The sequence below is a fragment of the Camarhynchus parvulus genome, chromosome 1, assembly GCF_901933205.1.
Source record: "Camarhynchus parvulus chromosome 1, STF_HiC, whole genome shotgun sequence".
NCBI lineage: Eukaryota > Metazoa > Chordata > Aves > Passeriformes > Thraupidae > Camarhynchus > Camarhynchus parvulus.
In genome coordinates this window covers 73,852,611-73,875,655 of record NC_044571.1, presented here as the reverse complement: position 1 = coordinate 73,875,655, position 23,045 = coordinate 73,852,611, and the positions used below count along the sequence as shown (strand labels likewise).

Genomic DNA, 23,045 nt, shown 5'->3' with positions numbered 1-23,045 from the left:
AAGTCTACCACAAACCTCCACAACTGCAATTTACCAGATCCATTCTAGGACCAGTCTACCCTCATGATACTCTGATAAATGTTTCTCCTCTATAGTTAGGCTTGCTGATTTTTCTTATAGCAGTCAAGACTGAAAGACAAAAAGACTGAAATATACTGAAATTAATAACTGGGCTACACCAATCAGGCATGAAGATGCCTACTTATTAATTGGTTGATGTTGTTCTAGCCCATAAGAACAGTAAGGGAGGTAATTTACTAACACAAACAGCATTGTAAATAACAACTTATCTTTTTTAGCTGAATACAAATAACAGGACAGGCTCCTGAAAAAGACAAACAACTCCAAGTTTTATTATCAATAATGAATGCCTTGCCCTACATAGAAGTTTTCAAGTGTGATGGACTTCAGAGTGTTACACAGCACAAACATGTGAAAGAATCAGACAATCCTGGAACAGGAGAGAGCAGATACCATAACATACACTTCTCTGAGATTTCTCTTGGGTTAAAACAATAGCAAGTTTGACTTTTTTTTATTTCCCCCGAAAAGGTCTTTTAAATATCTGCAATGAAAGCTATCTTTTGGTTCATATTTGTACATACTTCATCTCTCCCTGATAGGAAGGGAGAGACATAAAACTGGACTAAGTACAGACTGTGAGGCAGTGAAAGAAAGAAAATGAGCAAGAATTATGTCAGAACTGTCTGAAAGTGAAGAAAAGGGAGTGAAAGGCCAGAAATCTGTACCAAAGTTGAGATCTCCCTGTGAATTTTATGTTGGCATATTTACTGGGCCTGTGCATAGAGCCAGAGGTAGAACAGCCAAACATGACATCATTCACAAATGAGACGTATCACCAGGCCACTGTGAACTGAAGAGGTTATGAAAAATAGCATTGCCCATGGAGATTTCACCCACTCACCAAACAAATGAAAATTTCATTGGAAGCATTCAAATTGCCCAACCCTTTAATAAATTTATTCAACACCAATGACAAGAAAGCCTAAACCATCCATTACAGTTTTTCAATCCACTGCATCCATTACTATTTTTCATGATGTATTTTGAATTACAAAGTAGAAGTGGCTTTGAAAAAAAGGAAAAAAGTAAAGGACATAATGAATACAGGTGGAAAGTTAAGATAATTGGTACTTTATCTTGGATCAGGAAATAGCTTTCTGTTCTTGGCATTCTTCCAATGCCAACCTGAACCTCAGCAAGTGCATGACAGAATAAACACCAGAACCAGCGAAAACAAATGACAGGAGCTACTACTTACCATGTACAAATCCTCATTCATGCCAAGGTACTTCCCATTGCCACAACCAATATCAGCCACTATTGACCCTGTTGGCAGGGACCTGAGAAACTCTACAATTCGGGGCCATGGGCTGTGCCTGGTACTGCTGAAGTGTGTGGCAATCTCTTCATACACCTTGTGTACATATTCTTGCTCCAGCTTTGAGGCCTCCATCTCATTCTGGGGAAATGAAGGCTGCACCAGTCTCTGCTGTCCTTTCTGGCTGTCACAGACAGATGGGTAAACTAGATACGGCAACAGATACAAAATATTCATTTTTAAGCAATTCCTCATTGATTAAGCATATTTAGTAAAATTAAATTAAAAGTGAAATATTAAAATGCAAAAAATGCTTCAATCCTCCTGTATCTTTTAAAAACTGAAACACAGGTCAAATACGGAAGTGTTTGATGACCTGAAAATAAGTAACCAGCCCACATGTACCAGAGGCTGTTTGCAGTGATCATTAATCTGCTGTGTTAATGATGTTTATGTTCTCAAAACTGCCCCCAATGCCAAAGACCATGACATCATTACAATTCAGCCTCTGAAATTCTGTTTTAAGGACATAAATGGACTTCAGTGCCATGTAATTACTGAGCCACCTGTCTATTATTATTTCTACTGCCCTAAGGCACTTTATGTGGCTCTGTCACAGCAGATATGACTACTTCTTCTTCTCTATGTACCTATTTTCCCAAAATTAGAGGCCCCCTCCAAAAAAAAAAAAAATTGAGGAAAAAACTTGAAGAATAGTAATTATTTCTGTTTTGTTACATTATTAAACACTTGAAATACCAATGAAACACAAGACTCCAGATTACTTTCCTGGCTCTGGAGCAAGCCAAATGCCTTCCTGTATAGAGAAACTCCAGCAACCACATGAATGCAAGCAATTCAAGCTATATAGTATACTATGAACGATCCAGGAATAGCTATGACGACTGCCAAAACTACCCAAAGGAATCAAATTATTTTCTCAAAGTAAAAAAAGCTACCTATTGGTGATAAATTTTGACTTGATTGCCTCTAGACACTTACTGCAATTGCAAGGGCTTCTCCTCACTTTCCTGAATGTAAATGATGTCCTTGTTTCCCTTCGATTTAATGTTAAATCCCCAACATCAGCAGTGATTGTTCTAACTTTTTGCCCAAGTTCTGATGCTTGAACAACATCATATTTTCTGGGTGTGATCCTAAAATAAAGCAATACAAAATAAAGGAATAATTCAATTTGCATCAGAAAAAAACCCACAATCCATCTTTCTAAGAAGGCCATCCCTACACTGAGAAATACAATTACAACATCCTATTTAACATATTTCTGCCTCTCAGTTTTCAACTTATTCAATTTCCTAGAGACAAGAGATGACACATAAACTAATGACATGAATTGAAGTGCTGTTTAATTGCATGTAATTACATTTCCCTTCCCTCCCTCCATTTTCTTCCATGAAGTTTGATTGTTTATTTGTCTCATACTTTTTTATAAATATTTTTTAAATACATTTATTTTTGTCCTGGTTTTGGCTGGATAGAGTTAATTTTCTTCTAAGCATCTGTGCTAACAGCAGCAGTGCTGTGTTTTGGATTTAGGACGAGGATAGTGTTGGTGACACATTAATGTTGCAGTTGTTTCTCAGTAATGCTTAGTCTAAGTAAGGACTTTTCAGTTTCCCATGCTCTGCCAGTGAGGAGGGCACAAGAAGCTGGGAGAGAGCACGGCCAGGCCAGCTGACCCAAACTGGCCAGAGGGATATTTCATAAAAGAGAGCATCCTGCTCAGTGTATGAACTGGGGGACGGGCTGGGCATCAGTCACTGGGTAGCGAACAACTGCATTGTACATCTCTTGTCTCTCCTCGGTTTTGTTCCTCTCTCTCACTTCCTTTCATTACTATTATGAGGACTTCCCAATGTCAAAAATAAAATGCTGCACCCCCTCTTGCTTGGCACAGAGTGGTTTTACTATTGCAGTGCCAAGAATATAGTTTTGCCAAGTTATCCAACCAAATATGAAAAACATGACTAATGAACTTTATCAGAAAAGTCAGAATTCTACTTTCACCTATGAGTCAAAAACAGAATACATCTTTTGTCCCCCTTGATGACACTGCATAAGCTTATTTCTAAACAATGTGTTTCCCTTTTACAGAGAACTGAACAAAAATGCTTTTCCTGTGTACTTTGTTAATGGGGTCAAAAGAAAGTCTCAAATTCCTTGGCATCCAAGCATACACACTAAAAACATGTCCAGATTAATTGCAAAACTGACTCTTGTGCTCTTACAATTTGACTCCTGAGGTGTAGATAAAAGGCCTCACAAATGTTATTAAATATGTTTTGACATTATGTATGCAAGTGAATTAGTTATAACTTCTTGCTGGATGATTTTAATTTTGATTTCAATACGATGTTCCAGCGGCATCATGCAAAGCTTACTCCAGTTGAGTATCTTCACCCACTACTGCTTTTAAAAACATACAGAAGAAATATATTTAGGAAAGATGGACAAGAACCAGCACAGGAACCATTTGTACATGAGTAGAAAGGTCTGGGATCTTAATTTTCAATACAGTTTATTAATTGGTTCTCAAAAGACAACCATCACTTGAAGGTACAAGGGAGTTAAGTAATAATCCCATTACACATCTTAACAGACAGATATACTATTCCAACTTCACTGACTGCTGACCAGTACTGTAAGTGCCCAGCATGTATCGTTCTGCCTCCTGGGAGTGTGGCTGCCCAGGGCTGGCTTGGAAGGAGCAGAGCTGGTAGCCCTGGAGAAAGCTGAGGCCTCAGAAAGGGCAAGCCCTCCTTCCCCTGGAAGCTGTGTTTAAATGGAGGCTGTCCTCCTGACCCTTGTTCCAGTTACAGCCTCAGATGCACGCCCAGCTCTGTCTGTGCACAGCCACTACCCTGACCCGGGGCTGGTGTTCCAAACTGGCCTCAGCACGGTCCATGGAGCTGCCGGATGCCTGGGGTTGGGGACTGCCCACCAGCTTCCCTGGCCAGCAACGTCACTGACAGGGAAACTGCACTGTGTTCTCAGAGCTGTACATGACCTTTCCAAAATGCAGCTGATGGTATTAGACAGGACAGCATAAGAAGATTACAATGCCAGTATCTGTATTCAGTCCTGTATATCAAACAGCAAGAGAGTTCACTGCCCGAGGCTTCTATACTGAGGCACATCAGAAGTAGCAAGTGCTTTTTACAACTTTATTTAATTTAACGAGGAAATATACAGGTGGTATAAGAGCTCTCTAAAATTAACAATGTAATGTATCAGGAATTTCATATTCACCTGTTTTCATAATACATATTAACCAGCAAAATTAAAAGGCAGAAAATTTTCTGCTAATAAAAGGATTTGGTGTTTAATTGACACAGAATGTAATTAGTGTCTCCAATTGACTGCTGAATCAGTGATGGCTTGGGTCAAACAAAGGAAGAAATGCTTACTATGGGCATTTCTGTCCAATACAGGGCTGCCATACGCTCCTGAAATGCATTACTGTCACACTCAGAGCTCAGCAAGATTTTAGCCTTTTTGCCAATTTCAGCACTCCAATTTTAAGTATCTCCCAGTGGTGCATGATTTAAAAAACATGTATTTAAATTCTACAATAAGCACAGCCTCAAGATGTATTTCAAGAAATACTCTTAGCAGCATCCCAAAACTGCTCAATGCAGTCTTACCAGTAGCTAAAGTGTCCCTAAAGCAGCTGGGAACAGCTCAGGAAGACTCCCCTCTGCCACCCTCAAGCTCTCAGTGCAGGGGAAGTCAATCTTTTAAACTCTCAAGCCTTTGGCATATGTAATCCAATGGGAAAAGTTGTGGGCTGAAAAGAGAGAAAGGGAATGGTGACACTAATTGCACTACAATCAATTCTTTGCCAGCTCAGAGTCATTGAGAACTTTCACACTGCACATGTGAGAGCGATTTCCGACTGAAACTTCACTTACGACAGCACCAGGAAACTACACCTCAGGGACTGGCAATTAGCGCCCTAAATCCCCAAGTTTTTCAATTTAACCTAAGCAGCATCTGAGCAGAGGAGTGAATTTGGATATTAATTATAAAACTTGACTTGATTTCTTCAGGCAATTTTAAACACAGAATGTCTTTTAAAAAAAGCAAACAAACGACATTTATTGTTCCTCTGTTATCAGCAATGCAGGAACTCTTACACATACCCATGTGTCCACAGGTATCTGGATTCTCCAGTCATCACCAGTAAACTGCATCGGGGCAACATAATTGCCACTGTATGGCCATCAGGATGTTTGAAATCCATCACAATCTAAAAAGAAACAAAACCAGTCACCATGAAGGAGCACGACTTACAGAGCTTCATATATAAGCCAGGTATTCTCAAGTCGTAGCTTTGTTTGTTTCTCTAATGCGTTCAACTGAATATTGCTATGAAACAGCTACATATTTCCTAGGGATGCAAAAGCCTCCAGGTCCCCTGTCCTAAAACTCCCTCCCTTTCAGCATGATGTTCAAATCTCAGGCAGTCACAAATATATGTATATAGAGATAACTATAATTACATATTAATTTCTTTTCATTGTAAACACTTTGTAAGAACAGTAGCACTGTTTAATCTCTGTGTACCTGTGAGGCAGGAAAGGACTGCTACCCCACAACTAAAGGCAGCTGCATGAGAGGAAGAGAGGGCTCATTTGCTGCATCTCAAGTATCTGAAAGTTATGTACCTGGACTAAGGCCATCAGCTACTGTCTTTTTGTGATGTCTACACAGAGAGACAAGTTTCTCCACAGGGTTATTCATCCTAGTGTAAATGTAGAGCTAAGTGATGTGGAACGACCCCATGCCCTCTGGAATTGCCTATCCGCTCATAGTGGATGAGATGAGACAATTAGCTCAGTAGATACATAACATGCAGATAAGCAGTATTAGGTGAGACAAATAATTTCCAACCAGCCCACATTCTTGGGGATTTGAAGCACAACAAGCACATCCCAAGATCCTGACTAATGTGCCAACTAACAGACCATCCTTTTATTATCTGTCATCTGGCTTCCAGCCATGGCAATATACTGAGGTAACGCTTTCAGCTTTATTCCAATTTCACAGCCCAGATGGCAGTGGTACATTTTGATTCTGCTTGGGCTAGGAATGTTATCCTTTTACATTTCCCAAATGAGAGAAACACTTGCTGTGGAAAATAAGGAGCAGGTCATTTAAGCAAGCCAAATGAGTTACAGAAGACTTACTGAAAAGTGGTCAAAACCTATTCAAGTCAGCAGTTCCTGGTACGCTGGAGAATTAGCACCATGAAAATGCTGCCATCTGATTTGTAACCTACTAAGTATGCAATTTAAAAGCAGACTTACTCCAGTATGCCAGATTGAAACAAATTAGGCAGTTCTCCTTCTGCGTACAGATGCGTTTCACAAAGAAAAACAGTGGTGCAACAATCAGTCATTCAGCATAAAAACCCAGCATGACAGAGTCTGAATAAGCAAGACTCTTAAACACTACAAATTGCCACTAACAACAATTACTATTTAATGTTGTGCACACTGAAGCAAAGCACAGTGGCATTTACATTTTTAGGAAAAGAATTATTTATGCTGTACTACCACTCAGAGTGACACAGCTTCTCCTGTTGGGCTATCTAAGGCAAAAAGTGATAAGGGTGACAAAAAGTGGGGTTGAAAGGGGTAGAGAGATATCAGGGAAGAGTAATAAAGCATAACTGTAAGTTCTGATTAATGATCATGAAATGCTTCAATTGCTGCACAAATAGATGAATGGCAGCCACTTGCTACGGTACTTTGGACTTTGCAATTTCTTCTAAGAAACCTCAAAGAAGCATGGGGTGAGAAAGGAGAAAGTACAGTGGACTTTACAAATCTGATGGGGATGCTGTCCTGTAAAGAACAGTATCAGCAAGTCTCTGCAAAAAGATGCAGCTATATGGCCAGGCAATAAATCAGAAGATAACTAAACAGGACCAGCAAGTAAAGAAAGAAAAAGAGGGGTGAAGTGGTCAGATGAAATGGGTGAGATGATGCCTCAGTCTGTCTTATGCCTCTCTGGCTCACTGCTGCTGGGGACATGAGTAGAGGGGACAAGACAGAGTCCAAGCTGAGCACAAGAATGTCTAGATTCTTTCCTGGAAGGAATCCTGTTACCCCACTGGTCCTCCTTCTGAGTCAGTAGTAACTACAAAGCTCTATTCTTGAAGATGATATTAAAAAACTGTACTTTATCCATGAATCAATGAGGAGACCTTTAATGGGTCCACTGCATTTCCAGTTCCCATCTCCCTCCAGGGCGCAAGTGGACCCTGTTCCCTTTCACTTCAACATGCCAGGCTGGTGACTCCATACAAAGTAGTGGGAAACAACAGCATCTCCAGCTCCATGCCTTCTCTGCTGTTTTACCTCATTCATCTCCAATTCCTTTTCCCCTACCATCTGTGTGGCCCCAGAGCCTCTTCACAGGAGATGTTCCTCAAACCCAGTCCTGTAAACAACTGTGCATCCAAAACAACAGATGTTCAGAGTGCTCTATAGGCAGGTGACACCTTGGGAATAAGAGCCACAAAACTATCCCTGGCAGCTGGATTTTCAGGCAGCAATGGCCAGAAAATAAAGAAGAGCATGTTCTCCTGGCTAAATTTCAACTACATTAACCCAACAACAAATAAATGAAACAAAATTTCTGATGGTGCAGAATTTGAGGCTGAAAAGCAAGAATTTCTCTTGGTGACATCTAGTCCTCACCAGAACAGAATCCCAGCTCTGTTCCTGCTTTTCTGGGAAGGGAAAGCTTCTGTACTATAATGTCACTTTGTGTAGCTGCTCCCCCATCTAACTGAATTTCATCCTTATAAGAAGTTGTGATGATTTGGGTTGGAAAATATAAATAAACTATTAATTTACTTGCAAATGGGCAATGACATAAAGTAATCAGCAGTAATTAAAGAGTAAAAAAAATCCAAATCCAAAATTGACTTTTGCTTATGAAGCAGATTGAGGTCCTAAGCTAGAATATATTAAGGTTTTGCACTGATCTATTAACAACAAATTTTACATTGCAGCTGAGACGGAGAATAAAATTTAAGAAGCACCTGAAGAAAATTATTATAATTCCTATGCTTCATTCCTTTACCTAGACTAATTGCATCTGAATGCTTAAAAAACCAAGCAGGAGTACTTCCTCTGTCCTTTGTTTACAGCACAGTAAAGAACATTCAACCCAGAAGGATTTCTGAAAAACCCTATTCTTATCTCTGGCAAGCCTGCTACTGACTGAAGTAGATAACATTCCCACACTCCTCTATGTGTCTTTATCCTGGCAGAGCATTCTCAATTGTCACTGTCAAACACACACGCACACAGAAGATTAACACATTTGCTCCTCTTTTTAATTTACTAAGGACTTACAATCAATAAAGCAACTTTGCCACTGCTGAATCAATCTGCTTCATGACAGCTTTGCTCCACAGGAGCTATTTCCAATTACTATTTTTGTTTCTACCTATCTTCTTTTTTCTCTTAGATGGCAGAGTCAATAAAGATCAAATTTCTAGCTAGCTCATGGTGTATCATCCAAGGATTACAATAAAAACATAAAAACAGTGGGTGTTATATAAGTTTTACCTTTTTCCTTCTACTATGGAAAAATGTGAGTCTCTGAATATAGCAAAAAACCCAAAACTTAAAAAGAAACAGCTAATACCTACTTGTGGTTTTAAATAATTTGTCATGATGCCAAGTTATTTAAGAGAAAATGTTCATGACAAGGGAGCACATGAACCAGTAAATAGCTTTCAAGGATGGCTAAACCTCAAAGCAAATAGACACCCACATTGTGAACATTGTTCCTTGTAGCATAAAATATGGCAAAATACAAAAATCAGAAAATAATCCAACATAAGAAGGGAATAAAGTATCTTTTTCTTAACACCTCAGGGTGCAGAAGTCTGCACCACCTTTCAGTGCAGTGGTACTGTACTTCATGAAAGAGTAGGAGGATGAAGGTGAATGACTAGCCTATCAAACAAGTTAAGATTCAAAGGGAAAACAGAAATAATGCACCAGAGCTATAAAGACAATGTCAATAAGAAATTCACAGCTACAGTGGGGACTGGCAATTATTTTTCTAAGCTTTGTCTCTGATGCAATTTGTATTTGATGATAATAGACTACCTTAGACGAAACATACTCTAAAGCTAAAAAAAGTACAATGTGGAATGCTTCTCAAGTCTCTGACATTATTTACTGAATTTTCAGAGAGCAAAGACAGATTATCAGCCTACATAACAGTTTCTCACATGTAAAACAGATGAAAAAGAATGTCTACTTCAAAGACAGCTGAGAGGTTTAGAGCCCACACACAGAGCTTGAACAACACAGTGGGGCTCTATGCAGAGACAAGAGCCTGCTGGCTCACACAGGACCAAGGCAATTAATTGGTAACATACAGCACCTTTCACTGCAAAAACCATGCTAAATTCCAAAATTCGGAATTCAGAAAATGCTGAATTTTCAAAGGAAAGCAATTAGGATTATCTTTCCTGAATAATCCACATCATAGGAAATTTACCTTATGTAATATATGTAGATATTTACATCATGTATCATGTACATACTCTGGTCATACTTCAGAAAACAAATGCAGCACTGACAATCGTGACGATGAACTGTTTCAGTACTGCCTTTCTCAAAAATCTCACAACACGTGCAGGCCTCCCCCATATCAGATCTATAGCAAAGCATACCATCTCTTGCTAAGCCTGTTTATCCACTTAGGTACTATGGTGATGTTACTCAGATGCTTAATATACTTACTAGCCTTTCTTTCTTCAAAAGTTGTATTCAATTTGCCATCCATGCAACATGTTACTATCTTCCTGAATTCTCTGTCATTTTAAGTGTCTATGCGTTTCTTTCTCTTAATCAAACTCTAGAATATAAGTGTTTAAAATATTTCAATATATGGACAGCACCTTCATTCTTTTATACCTGAGGTCTCACCTTGTTATGATTTTCTTGGTATGCCCATGGAGTTGAGTGCATGCACTGAACAGCACTCCAGTATCTCTGCCAGTTATTCTGTATGCCACTGACTCCATGGTAAAAATTCCTTTATTTTCTGGCCTCTCTCTAAAAGATTCATGCAGTGCACAAGAAGAGAAAAAATATTGTAATTTTCAAGCTAACCATAGTTGGACGGAGGAGCTTCCAATCCTCTGCAGGCACTGTCACAGCTAGTAGGAATATATGGCACTGTCCTTTTGTACCCAGGGATCCATCTCTGGAGGTTCACCAACACCAAGTCATTAGAAATCATCAGTCACCTCACTAAGCTGGATGCCAGCTCCTTGTGATGTCCAGCAAGGTGGCATCTCTGCCCAACCCTGGCAGAGGTTGGGATGCTGGTGGTACTTATGGCACCATCCCACCAACTTCTGCTCAAGCTGACTCCTTGTTTCAACAGCCTTTAAATATGTCAGTTCCTACTTGCTCTAAAAGTATAAAGTTTATTTTGTATGTCAAGACATTACCTGTGGTCTTTGCACCTTCCCAGATCATTACCTGTGTTAAAACTCAATGTTGTATACTAGACTCATATATAAAAGGCTTTCAATGCCTACAGTAAAAGGCAAGAGTTGCATTACTACTGCTCCCCTCTCTCTCTCCCCAACCGGTACAGATGTCTCCTTTCTGGGAAGTGCTATCTAACCCAAGCAAAAAACCTTGATGTCCTTTTGTGAATCCAGAGTCAAAGAGTCAGTCAAGTTCCCAACAAGAACCAATTTAGTCATTCTCACAAACATTTCATCTTCATCCTTTAATAAATTGCCTCCCTAGCTCTTAGCCTAAACTCTTTGGGTACACAGAAAGCAAGAGGCTAATGCTGTTAGTCTTCATATAATTTCTTTTACTGACTTAGCCTCCTCTGCAGTATTTTCCCATTTTTTCAGTCATGTATCTTCCCTGACATCCATGGGTGCTACTACACTGACATACAGGGAATTGCATCCAACTATACCAGCGCAGAACGTGCCTGAAATGCACCAAATAATTCATCTTCCTTTCCAAAGGAAAGGAAATTTCTAAGGTTTTGCATCTCTTGCTTTCTAATGGAGTACAGTTCAATGGAAGAGCACAAGAGGACTCCTACACATCCTGACCCTGATGACCTACAAATGGCTCAGTCTGTTAAGATGTAAAGCCCAGATATCATAAGAAAGCAATTTTGTGTCCTCAATTACATCTCCTCAGACTTGCACTTCATGTGTTACTCTATGCTCTGAAAACAAATAATCCTTATTTACATATCTAACACTGTACCAAATGCCCACCAAGAAACCACTAAACAAGTCCTTACAACACAGACACAGCTGTTCTGTAATAAGCACAAATTTATATGCAAGTGTGATATTTAGACGATCCTAATATTTATGATATTTATAGGATCCTAAATGGATGTGTATGGTAGCACATGGTCTATGTGATGCTGTGGCATATCTGTAATTCTTCCACCCATTTAGAAAAGTTCTCAAGAGATTTTCAATATCTAAGTAGAAAGGGAAACACTTCAGCATTCAAAAAGCACATCTCACCTTTCTAAACCATTGATTGTTTACCAATACCTGTGGAAATACACACAATTCTCATGTTACTGAGGTTGCAAATACATGTAAGCAGGACTCCCATCAACTGTAATTTTACATCCATTCCACACTACCTGTACATTTATCATCCTGTCATCAACCATTGCAGGCTTAAATTGCAAGTTTTCTACAGCAGAAGTAGTGAGAGGAACAGGGAATAAAGCCTCCATGCTATATAAACAATAATTGATACAGCAAAAACCAGGCTTTGCCTGAGTAATATTGCCAAACATGGAATAAAACAGATAAGTGTAATTTGCAGGAAAGAGGACCTGAAATATTTACATTCAAAGTGCAGCCTCATACCAAGTACTTGTGTGGCACAGACCCACCAGCTCTTGTAAAATAGCCCAAGTCCTTGCAGGTTTAGTGTATTTCAAGGCATGGGTAAAACATGCTGCATATTCATTATCCCACATTGTGGAAAACCATCTTCTCTCACTCTCTACAAACACTGGGATTGTTCATCAAACCTTACTCTCCTCTGCAGGTCTCAGCTTTCTGCTTGCAGTGCTGCAGTAAAGGAATTCAGGCTAACTTTAAGACTAGGGTGGAAACAGGCAAATCAGTTCAAAATTAAGATCTACATTTGGCCTTAGATTTTAAAAACATTTGGCCTTAGATTTTAGAACAACTCATTGGGGAACTGAAACCTACGAAATGAAATGAGATCTCTAACCCAGCATGAGCTGGATTACCCCATAGGCTGGGCTGAGTCAATCCCCACTGATTACAGAGAAGCTCAGGCATGCAGCGCACAGGTACACCTACTTGTAAATACTAAAATTTCAGTCTTAATCCTGGACTAAATACCATTGACAACAAGTTATTTCATAAGGTATCCACGTATGGATTCAACAGATGCTTCAACTCTGCTTAAAAGAGTTCTGCTTTAATTAAAACCTCTTCCTGCACTATTATAATCACTAAAATCTTGGCCCCTACATTCTGAGAAAGTAGTGTGGAAACAGCGTGGTGCTGAATGCCTGTAATTCAAAGGGATGAAATGATGAATTTATGCCCTCATAATTTGAAACAAAGGTCAGCTAGTCCTTCTCACACCTGCATCTAACAGCTGTCCCAGAGATCATTACAATAAAAGAAAACTGCCAGGACACAAGACATGCAAACTGTGCCTTCCCAAACTAATTCTTGCATCATACCTCATAAGGGCTGACAAGACATGGTTTTTCATCTATTGCTATAGAAACTACCATATGGCCTGTTTCTTAATCCTCTACATCTTCACTGTAAAAGGGAAATCTACTGAGGAACAAAGATCTGGGCATGAATTTAAAGAAATTGCTTAAATACATTAAGAAACCTCGTTCCTCAGCAATCAAAAGCATATAACACTCAACCACCTCCCCCATGTCAAAAAAAAAAAAACCTAAGCCAAAAAACCCAAACAAAACCCAAAGAACTAATGAAAGCCAATGAAAACCATCTTCTTAGTTAACAATGTCTCCTGTGGCCATAAAGTATAATTCAAAATACTGCTTGACACAAAGATACTTGTTTAAAATCATTTGAAGAAAATTGTTTTATCAATTACTCAATTGCTACATTTCACCCCACAGAGTTCCCACATATCTGACACATACATGTTATTTTAGAACAGGGAAAACAACCATAAAGGAAAAACACATTCTGAAATTTGGATAGGAAGTATTCCAACACTGCTGATTTTCATCATAAAGGATGTCATCTCTTCTGTCATTCCCTCCATCTGCTTCATTAGCACAATGACTGTCTTCTCATAATGCAGCCAGAGTTACTCAAAAGGGCTCTAACCAGGGCCTCAACATCTGAATTTACAACCGACTGCATGAACGCACATGGCAGAGATGCAGGCAGTATCAGGAAGGGCAGGAGTAACAAGAACACCTCCCAAGGAACTGTGAAGGGTCCACTTTTCTGCTTTCTGCTACACCATCAGCCTTGGTTTCCTCCAACCATTCCTCTGCTCCCCCAGCAAACAGACCAGGGTTTTCCCTGCACTGCCCCTGGGCAGCACAGACAGGCTGCCTACCTGCTTGCTTCTCTGCTAAGGGTGCAACTCTCCCGCTGACAGAACTGTTCTGCCAAGTGTACCAGCATCGCAGGTCTGACAGCTCCAGCACGCTTTAACTGCTCAACATTGCCAGCTCCTCAGCAAAAGTTTAACTCTACTGCAACAAGAGCTCTGTGGAGAAACCCCTCTCAAAACATAGCTGGTAGAAAAACAGAACCAGAACATCAGAGCATGCAAAATACTCAGATTTGTAAGATAGTATAAATGCAGACAGACTTCAAACCTCATGTGCTACGATTTACTGCTATTACAAATTCCTGTCCAAAGCCAAGAGAGACAATATACCACAGCAGGAGCTCAACAAGTTAAGCTTGTTTCTTTGCTTATAGGCTACTTGTGATGATTATTATTGATTGACTAGGCATTTCTACATGAAATTTGCCACAGTCTTAAAACAGGCTCCTATGACAATAGAGATGACATCAACAGCTAATGAAATTAGGTTTCCTTATTGAATTCCAAAACTGAAGTACAGTTGAAATACAACAGCTAAAGATAACATCTTTGTAATACACCAGTTCAGCCTTTTTGCTGTTAACTGGTAGCAGACACCAGGATTCCAATTCACTCAGCAAGTACCTGAGGGATACCAAGATTCCAATTCACTTAGCAACTGACCTGCTAAAAATAACATGGGAAATTGAAGTAACTTTCACTGATGAACCTCTTGACAAAACAAAAAATCCTTTAACAAAATGAAGAAATTAGTAAATACTAAAAAGCAACACAGAGGTTTCTATTAAAAAAAATAACTCTATTTCAAGAATGACAACTCAAAACCTGACTCAAAAACAACTTCAGCTGTAAAAATAGCAGTTGAATTGTAAATTCAAATGCTCTGTTAGTTTTCACAGAATCATAGAATAGCTTGGTTTGGAACTGACCTTCAAGAGCATCTAGCTCTAAATCCCCTGCCAGGGGCAGGGACACATTCCACTACACCAACTCAAAGCACCATCCAGCATGGCCTTGAACCCTTCCATGGGTTCCACCTTTCCAATGGGACATTCACAACCTCCAATGTCTCACCAGCCTCATGGTAAAGAATTTCTCCCTAATATCTAATCTGAATCTTCCCTCTTTCAGTATCCATTACTCCACTTCAAACCATTCAAACCACTTCAAACCATTACTCTACGTTTTGTCACTACACTCCCTGATAAGGAATCCCTGTCCAACTTTTCTGTAGGCCCCTTTTAAGTACTGGAAAACTTCCCAATCCTCTCCTCTTTAGGTTGAACAATCCCAACTTTCTCACCCTGTTTCACAGCAGAAGCTCCAACTCTCTTATCAATTTCATAATCCCCCTCTAGACTGTCTCCAAAAGGTCCTTGTCCTGCTTAGGTTGGCAACCCCAGAGCTGGACGCAGAACTCCAAGAGGGGTCTCATGAGAGCACAGTAGAAGGGGAAAATCCCTCCCTCAACCTGTTAACCACACTGCTTCTAATGGTCTCCTATCTGATGCTTCTTTTCTTTTATTACGATAACTTTTTTTTCCCCCACTGGAGTAAATAGAAACTTCATATTTAACCAGTTAATTAATCTCACTACCACAGAAGAATGGTTCATGTATCATAGTGAAGGATACACGGGAGGCATGAAGTGAAAAAGAGGGGGAAAAAAGAGGGTTTTCATTTAAAATGAGTGGTACTGTATACCATAATATAATGTTTTTCCAAGACTGTTACCTATCTACATTTTTCCTACCACATAAAAACCAATTAGAAATATGTAGCAATAGCTATGGAATAGCAAGATACTTTTTAGAGTACATTGGCTTCCACTGAAAAATTCAGTATCTGTATTTGTGTCACAGTAGCGCCTTAACAGCCAGACGTCTGAGAATTGAAAATGAAATGGTGCTGCCTCAGCATACAAAACAAGCACACTACAGAAACAGCAAATAGCCTGGAGACAACAGGTTCTGTTAAAACAGAATCAAGTTGGTAAAGGAATTAAGCAGAAGCTTTCCTTCATTATTTAGCAGTTATGACCCCAATTAGAAAATCTTAAGCTCTACTGCAGACTGCAAACATTTTTAAAAGTATTTCAGTCACAGTAGGCATTCTCTCACAATCACACAAAAATAACTGGAACCATATGATATTTCTTACAGCATCTCAATATATTTTTCTATTTGATATTGAGTGGATTTAATTTTCAAATTCTTCCTAATTGCAGTTTCTTATATCTCTCTTTCACATTCACTTTGGATACACTGCCCAGAGGAGTTCAGCAGACAAAGAGAATATTCTTCCCACAACCCTTTTTCAATGCTAAAACAGCTCAAACAAAACACAGGATGCTAAAAAGAACAACCAACTGACTATGAAGAAAGCACACTGGTAAGAACCAGCAGAAGCCACAGCTCTGCCTTCCCCCTGAGTAGCCAAAATAATGGATCATGAACAGGAAACAAAACCACTACAGAGAATGGAGTAAAGCAACTTCCCACTCTAGCAGACCCAGGAGAAATAGCTCAGCAAGTCACAGCACATTCTGCACATTCAGCCATCAAACCACAGGGTTCCTTCCTTCTTCAGCACTGAAGTAGGAGCTACTGGGCTTTGCATAGTGGGGAACAGCTTTATGGAAAGGTATGGAGTATGATAAGTTTCCTCCTTCTGTGGAGAGGAAGGCAGGCTGGTACAAATCCAACAGAAGGGAGACAGGAGACCAACCTTTTCAGAGTTATCTACCTGGTATTGGCCCACTCATAGCAAATACCCAGCCTCAGACAAAGAGGCAGCTGGAAACTGTAATGTCTCACCAATATGAAAGGGGAGCAAAAAAGAATATTTTTACATACAAAACCTTGAAATATGGCTCTGTCATAGCTTAGCTTTGATTTGGTTCTTCCCAAGTAGCTGAGGAGATATCAGAGTAAGCAACATCTCCACATTGCTGTCCTGTTTCTTCACAAATTACTGCCATACAGCTTCTGGGGAAATAATGCTACCAAATCATTGTTCTGGGGGCAATTCTGACCAAACCAGAATGCTCTTCTTGTACCATCTCCATGCAAATTGAAATTGGTTTGCAGATTCCTACAGCACTTGGGAAACAAATGCTTGTCTACATTAATTGCACACAGTGGTTGCCTCGCTCTTGTTACCCTTGGCTAAAACAGGAGTTAGCCTATCAACAACCAAGGAGTAAAAAAACCTGCAGGACAGGTTCCCCCTGAACAGTTTACATGAAAGCTGGGCTTTCAGGATCCTTTCAAGAGTTAAAATAACCCATCAGGTGGAAACATCAGCAGTACATGTTGGTATCTGTGAACAGAATCCTGTATGTAAATGGGGAAGACACATCCAGCACAGAAATAAAAAGTCAGAACAGAATGTTTCACCTTTCCCAAAAGAGGCAGTTAGAGTGTTGTAAGTATTTCCATGAAGGGGCTGCAGGCTTCGTTACTTATCTCAGAGGGCATATTTCAATGTTCAATTACATCAAAAGGAAATTTTCCCTTGATTTTGGTACTTCTTGTATCTCATCCAAGCTCAGTGACAGTCAACCATGGTATGACATGCATGGACAGAAATAAACATACAGGACATATCTATAAAGAGCAAATGCAAAAAGAGACAGATTTATGAAGCTTGATGCATTTAATTTGCAGTGCTCAGCACACCTTTCACTTGGAGCAGCTCCTCATTAGTTTTCAAAAATGAAATACCACTTTAAATGGGACAAACCAACTAAATTTGGCATAAATTATAAATTATGTCCATTTCGATTTCCAGCTAAAACTACTGCAAGTTGCTATTCTTCAAGAACCAATAAAATCCATGACTGTAAGACATGTTTCTTGAGTTGCACCTGTCTTACAGACTGGAAAAGCACATTAATGAGCTTCAGGAATCCTACCTCATCTGAACAAACTTCTAAACTCAGCATTAGGTTGTAGTGATTAAAATTAGTATCTTCCATTTGGGTTCAGAGACAATTTGATTCTGCCAATACAATCTCTTTTGAAATACTGATGACTGTCACTACTATTTCACCCACTACCATCATCCTGCCAACACAGAGAAAAAAACTTTGGTATAGCCACTACCATAGTAATTCTTTAAATAGGTGAGATGCTTTCTGCCTTCCCTCACAAGAAAAATAAAGCAATATATATGTAAACAGCAAATTAAACTGAATTAGCAATTAACCAAGATAAGCAGAGCAAGAGCTGGACCACACAGCAGTACCTGGTGCCTGTCTATCTTATTAAAGCTCATGCAAGACACAAAACAGCTGCTAACTGTCAAAGGCTGGGTACAGTCTAGACTTCCTAAAGGCTTCTCATAAAATCATTCAGCTATTACAGAAACAGCTGCTGCTATACCAGCCACAGGTTTCTGTTTGTTAGCCAAGACAGATTGGAAATAGATCAACAGGTAAGAAGCAGAAGTGCCAGAAAAAGGGTCAATTATTAGACTGAAAGATGAGTAGAAGCAGCATACCTCATTCTATCAGTTCTAGTATGACCATACTCAAAGGTTGTTCAAAAGGTCTGGCGAAGCTTTTCTTTGAAACATTGCTCTGCTTTCACGGCTTAAGAGACTCACAGGTTTTCTTTATAGATCAAAGTACTTAAAATCCACAGGCTAAGAGATGATGAATGTGTTCAGATGAACAGAAGCTAGGCAGAGGTCAAGTAGGTCAAGGATGCTCCATACACAGCGCTCCCTCTTTAACCCCGAGCCACAAATCTGGCTGATATCCCTAAAGCTTTCCTTCCTCAGACATTAGGCCAGGGCCTAGAGCATCACAGCACTTCTCAGTGTTTGCACCAGCCTTTTGCCAGCCCAAGACACAGGAAGCAGAGTAAGGCAAGGAAAAGCAGAGCTAAGGAGAGACAAGCCTGGGGCTGCATCTTAGGAAAATCGGACACAGCAACATAAATCAGGATATTGTGCCAAACCAACATCCCTTTGGAGCAAACTATGACTGTGCTTTGCTGTCTGGCAGGGCACAGTGGGTATCCCATAGCAGTCTCAGACACAGAAGGGCAGAGCTGATGAGGAGGGACTACAGAGTGTTGGTAACTTTAGATCTGCAGCCAGGAAGGGAAAATTCTTCCATGGGTTGGATATGTTCATAGCACTACTTAGCTCATAATACAAATGCTACCTCTGTATTTCTAAAGTTTTAATGAATCAAAGCCTTACACAGCAGCATATAAGACGGCAAATTAGGAAAACTGGAAAAACAGGAATCTCAATATTGATCAAGCTCCTGCAGCAAACCTGCGAAGAAAAATTCAACACAGGTTAAAATGAGGATTCTTTAGAGACAGCTGCAAACCTGGCCAGGCTTCTGATGAAATACTGTAAAACTGCATATCTTTAGAGACACCAAATGGAGGCACTGAAAATAACACCTAACTGAAATAAAACCAAAATTCTCAACAGAAAGGACTGGTCCCTGTTTTGCAGTACTTTGTTAAAATTTATGGATACAGAATATGATTTGCCATTAAGTTTAATAAAAGACTGTTCATCTAAATTTACCACATTGCCTTGTCTTTCTTAGTATGATAATTTCTGAATAAAAGAAAGTTGCATTCAATAATAGAGCATTGAAACGGATATTCATTAATAATTTCAGTGTATCAACTCCTATCAAGACAGGGTGAATGTGGTGATTTATAAAATGCAATTACAAGTCCACAGGACATTCTAAAAGTCTCATTTTATTCTGCAGTTTCCCAGGAGATGGTAAAGAAATGGGTCACAAACAGGAAAGATTAGCCTGAGACCCGCACTTTTCCTGAAGTATTATAGGACAAGACAAATCACCTTGCACTGCTCTGCCCTCTAACTGTTGAGTAGTTTTTATAAGCTAGGCAGAAGTGCCAAGCAATAATGAGATTTTCCTCCTTCAAAACAAGTTTAATCCATCTTGTAAACTCCTCAAACCACGATGGATTGCACCAACCAGGACCACCACTTGCCCCTCTGTGCCTCCTGAAAAATCTGTTTCATGAGACTGCGATAGGAAAGAGGATCTCACACCTACATTTTCACTTCATTTCGTGCAGGTGTAAGAACCTGGATCACAGAATCACACATCACAATTGCTGTAGATTATCTGATGAAAGACAAATGCAGTGTTGTGAAGAATCATGCCTTTATTTCGCAAGATTATTTACATTTAAAATGAACATACATGCCAAGAACTATTCCCTTTTCAACATAAAGCAGGTTTGCAGAAACAAACATCACTAGTGGGCTGCCCTTGGGATTGATACCAGGGCTAGTGACCTGGATGATGGGGCAGAGCACACATTCAGCACATTTACAGATAAAATAAAACTAGAAGTGGCTGATATCAGATGGTTGTGCCACCATTCAGAAGGATCTGCACAGGCTGAACAACTGCTGCCAACAGGAACCTCATGAAGTTCTACAGACAGAAGTGCCAAGTCCTGCACCTGGTCAGGAATTATTCCATGTATCTTTACACACTGGCAGCTGATGAGCTAGAAAGCAGCTTTGCCAAAAATGACTTTGAGGTCCTGGTGACAAGAAGTTGAACATGAGCCACAAATGTACTCTTGGAGAAAAAAAGGCCAACAGCATCCTGGGTTACATTGGGAAAAGCACTCAGCTGGTAAAGGGAGGTGATCCTTCTCACTTACCAGCCCTGGTGAGGGGGTATCTCTTGTCCTCTGTCCAGTACTGGAACTGGACTGGGCTTCCCACTACAAGAACACCATGGACTTATTGGAGCAAGTCCAGGACAGGGCCATAAGGATTATTAAGGAATATCTTTACATAAGGGGATGCTGAGAGAGTTGAGACTGACCAGCCTGGACAAAGGATGGCTCAGGGTCAGGGAAGATGGCCCTTATTCATGTGTGTAAATAACTGACGGGAAGGAATGAAGAAGAAGGATGCAGATTCTTCCTAACAATGTAAATTACCAGGACAAGAAACAATGGGCACAATTTAAATCCCATGCCATTCCATCAGAACAAAGAAACAGTTTGGATTTCTACTGTGACAGAGGTCAAATACTACAAAATATTGCCTACAGAGTTGCTGGAGTCTCCATCTGCATAAACATTCAAAACACAACCAGACACAGTCTTGGACAAACGGACCCTACTTAAGCAAGAGCTTGGGCTACACGACCTTAAGAGATTCCATCCAGCCTAGCCAGTTCTGTGGGCCTGTGAAGATGACACAAAAAGTTATCTGTGGTGATAACTAAGTCACCAGGCTAGGAGGGTCTTTGTGTTTAGTCCTCTGTTCTGCCAGACTTCTTTTTCATAAGCCAAAGCATTTATTATAGTTATTAATTATCACAATCTGCCTAACTCAGATCCTGGAGGGATAAGCACATAAGCAATTGAAAAAATGCTCGTTCCATTACTCAGTATAATGAGGCATTCTGCTTCCTTTTTTTCCTCTGAAGTGTCTGCCAATTTCCAAAATAGAATACAGAAACCAGCTGGGTTGCAAGGTTATTTCTTTATGGCACTTTTTATTTAAATGTGTGCATTTACTGTTGAGGAGAACAAAGAAAGGACAAGACATATGGCTTTGTGCATGTTTTCCACCACACGGCAGCCTGATGTATTCAGGTAGGAAAAAACACCCTACAGAGAGAAAAAATAAAGAGAAGAGAAAGACACCAAATGTTGATGCTGTATGTGTAAGTCCAATTATTTATTAATAGAGTGTGTAAATTTTGCCTGTGGTAAGATTTAATGGGAATAGAGAAGGGGGCTTCACTCCTAAAATAGGTAAATCACATATTACTGCAACTGGTATTTTCATTTTAATATCAGATGAAGAGCTAAATGCACAAAACCACAAAGAAATCATAAAAAATTGTAGAAGTACTAGAAAGAAAAACCATAAACAACAGAGCATTTCATGGGCCACTGGCTTGTTTAACTACATCTGTGTTTTGACTGCCTGCACCTGAAAAGTGTATTTATGGCCCATTAGGAAAAGGCACTGAAATTTGTGAGAAACCTAACAGGCTGTAATCCAATGCCTATGCCTGAAATATCCAGAAACAGTCCAAGTCTGGCTGTGTCCCTGGTTGAAATGTACACATTCCAACCCTTTACAGCTTCAAAATGCTCCATGCAGATCACTTCCCATAAAGATTTGTATTTTTCACGTGATTAAAATCACTGTGCTTTTGGCCATCTCTGACACCATCAAGGTCTCAGGTGTGCTGAGGTATGCTGCAATACAATAACCTAGAAATGCACTGCTTATGGTGTTACATCAGTGAAGTAAGAGAGCATCTGTGCCAGAGACAGCCTTTTCATTGCAATGGAAAGGATAAGAAGGCCCAGGGCTGCAGTACTGAGGCAGAATATGTGAAATTAAAGCATGAAATAAAGATGAAGGAAGGTCAATGGAGACCTGGATATCAAGATTTAAAAATCATTTATATCACTGGCAAATCTTCCAGTGACAACATCATATTGCAGTTACTTATTTAATTAGCATATCACACCACCTTTCATACTTAATATCAAGTTCAGATTAATGTGGACAGACACCATGAAAAATCAAATTAACAATATAAAAATGGAACTTCTCAGTAAAGCATCAGACCACATGAAAACATTAAGTTTACCTCAGCTCCCAAACTGAGAGAGATGATTTCATCTTCAAAAGCAGAATGTGTATCAGTATGAGGAGGAATTCCTGTTTAAAAAAAAACAAAACAAAAACAAACAACAAAAAAGTGAATACAATAATGATAATAATAACAACAACAGTAATAGAGTGCTATCTCCATTGGCAAGATCTATCTCTATGGATGTCCATATAGAAAACTGGGATGTATGGTTGAACAAACAAAACTTACCAAAAACAAAGGAATTGCCTTCCATATGAATTGAAGGCATTTGTCTTATTTACACGCCCAGATTAGATGGACACAATTAACCTAAGTGTCTTGTATAATCAATAGAAATACCTAGAAGATGGTTCAGGTTACTCCAAGTCCTTGCTCATTCCTGGATGACTCCCTG

At 39.6% G+C, this 23,045-nt stretch overlaps 1 protein-coding gene across 1 annotated transcript in view; it reads right to left on the bottom strand.

Moving 5' to 3' along the window:
* Positions 1-23,045, bottom strand: part of ALKBH8 (alkB homolog 8, tRNA methyltransferase) — a 44,706-nt gene that overhangs the window by 9,209 nt on the left and 12,452 nt on the right. The window contains exons 8-11 of the mRNA XM_030958030.1: positions 22,646-22,716; positions 5,506-5,612; positions 2,345-2,499; positions 1,283-1,548 (exon numbers count right to left, since the gene is read on the bottom strand). Coding sequence (XP_030813890.1) covers positions 1,283-1,548; positions 2,345-2,499; positions 5,506-5,612; positions 22,646-22,716 — 599 coding nt within the window. The remainder of the gene's footprint in view (positions 1-1,282; positions 1,549-2,344; positions 2,500-5,505; positions 5,613-22,645; positions 22,717-23,045) is intronic.